General features: G+C 48.3%; 1 protein-coding gene across 1 annotated transcript; it reads right to left on the reverse strand.

Moving 5' to 3' along the window:
- Positions 1 to 212: 212 nt before the first annotated feature.
- On the reverse strand, positions 213 to 2962 carry LOC124193948. The gene is made up of 7 exons (XM_046587922.1): positions 2943 to 2962; positions 2715 to 2863; positions 1605 to 2637; positions 941 to 1536; positions 666 to 838; positions 480 to 605; positions 213 to 407 (listed from the first exon to the last, which is right to left on the reverse strand). Exons 1-7 carry the CDS (start codon positions 2960 to 2962, stop codon positions 213 to 215), a joined length of 2292 nt encoding a protein of 763 aa, XP_046443878.1.
- Positions 2963 to 3356: the final 394 nt, after the last annotated feature.

The following is a 3356-nucleotide window of genomic DNA, read 5'->3' on the forward strand; positions in this document are numbered from 1 at the left end:
TTTTTTCTCTTTTGATTAAATCCATCTTCCGTTTGTTTGTTTTGAGGGAGAGTGTTGAGCGGCAAAACCCACACCCGTCAGATGAGATGCTGTTTAGCATCCACCTCAACCCTTTTCTTGTTTATGTCAAGCTCGCTACTAGATTATTCTCGCTCTGTCTCTCCTGTCACTAAGAACCTGGTGTGTGGAACTCAGCAACATGTGAAACTCTTTTATTCAAACTCAACAAAAGCCACCGGCTGGCCATCTTGCAATAACACTGCGCCAATGCCGATGGGCGAAGCATCCACTGACACCACCAACGGTTTGGAAAGATCAAATAAACGTAAAACCGGCAACGAAGAAATGGCGGACTTGAGGGCATTTAAGGCTTGATCTTGTTGCGCGTCCCACACCCATGCCGCATCCTGCTTCAACATGTCACGAAGAGGTCGCGTTAGAACAGCCAAGTCTTTACAAAATTTGTCCAAGTACGTTACCATTCCAAGTAAGCGTATCAACCCGTTTTTGTCCGTAGGAGCCGGCATCTTCACAATAGCTTCCACTTTTTCAGGATCAGGCTTCAAAGATCCATTTCCGATCACATGACCCAACCAGGGCAGATTCTGAACAAAGAATTGGCATTTCTTTAACTGCAACTTTAAATTCTTTTCTCGGCAACGTACCAGCACTCGGCGCAGATTACACTCCAGTTCCTCCATTGTTTCTCCCATCACCAAAAAGTCGTCGAAGTAAATCAGCACTCCGAGCAAATCGCCGAACAGCTCCGACATGGCCTGAAGGTAAACTTCGGGAGCCGAGGTGAGGCCAAACGGGAGCCGCAGGAAACGATATCTTCCTTTGGGTGTCGCCATGGTGCACAAATATGAAGAGCGGTCAGACAGGGGTATTTGGTAAAAACCGGATGCAGCGTCAAGGCTACAAAAATACTTTGCCTTACCAATCTTTCCAAACAGCTGTTCCACCGTCGGTACCATGAAGTGTTGCCGCTGTATAGCCTTGTTCAAGTCAGATGGATCAAGACAGATACGGACGTCTCCATCAGGTTTTCCAACTACCAGCATTCTGCTCACCCACTCCGTCGGTTTGACTACTGGAGCAATGATGTTGTCAGCAACCATCTGATCCAGTTTGTCGAACACCTTTTTCTCCAAACTAAACGGAATACGACCCGCCGCCGATACCACAGGATCCACATGATTAGGGCCAGTTGCCAGGCGTATTTCATGTTCAATTGGAAGCTTTCCAATGCCGTTGAACACGTCTGCAAACTCTTTCACGATTGGCGGCTGTAGTTGTGGCGGCGACACGGTGATGGAATGAATACGCTTGATGAGCTTCATTAACTTGCACGCCGGAAGCCCTAAGATGGCTGGTTGACCAGGTTCATTAACCACCACAAATCGAAGCACATAAGCTACTCCACGGCGAACCACTTGTCCCCTGTACACGCCCAGAACATTCAGATAACCACCGTTTGCGCTGTAGTTTCTTACTCGAGGGCCAGGTTCTAAAGGAGCACCATTCGGGCACACACTCACATACAATTCATATGGCAACACATTACACGTAGCGCCCGAGTCAAGTTTAAAACGAATAGTTGCCTTTCATCGACCGCCATATCTTCATACCACTCGTCCACTTTTTCTTCTGTGCAGGTGAGTTGATGAGTGACGTAATCTTCTCCCAAGAATGCGTTGGCTCCTGTCAACTGGCCATCAAACTCTTCCTCCTCGACGGCGTGCAACTGCTGTTGCATAAAAGTTCCGCGTTGAGCAGGCCGCATTGTCGGTTGTCGGTTATCCGTCGGAGGTGCAGGTGGTGGCGCCATCTTACGAGGGTGTGACGTACCTTGTTGAGGTCTCCCATTCGGACACCTATTTGCAAAATGGCCGACCTGCTGACACGCGAAGCACACCACTCTTGCTGCAGAACATTGATCTTTTCGATGACGTCTGCCACAATCCTGACAATTAACATACTGCTGCATGTTCCCGCCAGGTTGACGCGACTTGTTGTAAGAGCTCATGCCCTGCTTTCCTTTTGGCTGGTTGTCCTGTAGGCGATGAACAGTAGACTCTCCTCGTGGCGCCATCTGGGTCAGTTTTGATGAAGCTGATTCACACGCGCGAACAATGTTGCAGGCCGCAGCCAACTTTAAGTCAGTTTCAAATAAAAGTTTTTCGCGCACATGTTCACTGGCCACGCCCAAAACAATCTGGTCCCGCAACACTGACTCTATAACCGGGTCCGAACCATAATTGCACGACGTTACCATACTGCGTAACTCCATCAGCCACGTGTCGAAAGACTCACCCGGTTGCTGGTGACGACGATGAAAAAGGAAGCGATCAAATACTTCGCTTTTGAGGGGCTCAAAATACGTCGTGAATGCAGTTAACACTTCAGCAATCTTCTTTGCATTTGCCGCTGTCAACGGTAACGTCTCATAAATCTTGACTCCCTCTCTTCCAAGCAGGGACAACAGCACTCCAATCAAAACTTCTTCATCCTTCTCGTCCTTACGCGTGGCTTTAATGTACCACTCAAACTGACGACGCCATTGTGCCCACTCCACGGCCAAATTAGGCGCCGTGAACGCAAACGGATCAGGGAACTTCAAGCCTTGGGCCATGGCTGCACAATTTCAAACGTCGGAAACACAAATAAACGATAACCAGGACACACACGCAACAGAAAATGTTGAAATCAACCACGAGAGAGGACGGATGTTCTCGATTGGCCTGGATACAGTTTAGTTGAACCACGTGCGAAAAGGGATGCTTGAGATACGAACGGATAGCGTTGACACGACAGAGCCGTAATTACCACGTAATTACCACGAATCACCCCACAACCAGGGCTAGGGAACGACAATTACCAGTTCCAACTCAGTGTGAAACATCAAGAAACACACCACACGCGAGAAATTGAAAAATTACTCGAGCACTTCTGACACCATGTTGTAGTCTTGGTAGTCTCTGTGTGTCTGTGTATTCTCTAGTGCCGCCTCGGTGGTCTCGACATGGAGGAGGGGAAGATGGGAGGCCACCTAGTGGTAGACTTTACAACACCTATTTAAGAAAAATCAAAATGGCCGCCAAAATCAACAAATCTGGAACGACCAATTGGCCACCGCGGCAGCACTCGTTTCCCCCTACTAACCTGAGAGCGCATTTTGAGGACGAGCGTTTGAGCTAGCTCACCAGTTTCGTGTTGAATTCGTGAGATCGACTTAATCAGAGCCAATTCTGTCACGGGTAATGGTTATCATCAAAGGAGAATTCACCAAGCAACGAGGTTTTTGGCTACAGATCTTTCGTTTGTAAACCAAAGTATAACGCTCATCGCGAGAT

The sequence above is a fragment of the Daphnia pulex genome, chromosome 5 (assembly GCF_021134715.1).
Source record: "Daphnia pulex isolate KAP4 chromosome 5, ASM2113471v1".
In the NCBI taxonomy this organism is placed as follows: Eukaryota; Metazoa; Arthropoda; class Branchiopoda; order Diplostraca; family Daphniidae; genus Daphnia; species Daphnia pulex.

Bases quoted from the DNA above. Each gene is read 5' to 3' on its own strand.
- LOC124193948 (XM_046587922.1), bottom strand. From the start codon at position 2,962: ATGGTGTCAGAAGTGCTCGA. The intron at 2,864-2,942 runs GTAATTTTTCAA...GTCGTTCCCTAG, and splicing joins ATGGTGTCAGAAGTGCTCGA to CCCTGGTTGTGGGGTGATTC. The intron at 2,638-2,714 runs GTTGATTTCAAC...GAAATTGTGCAG, and splicing joins AACATCCGTCCTCTCTCGTG to CCATGGCCCAAGGCTTGAAG.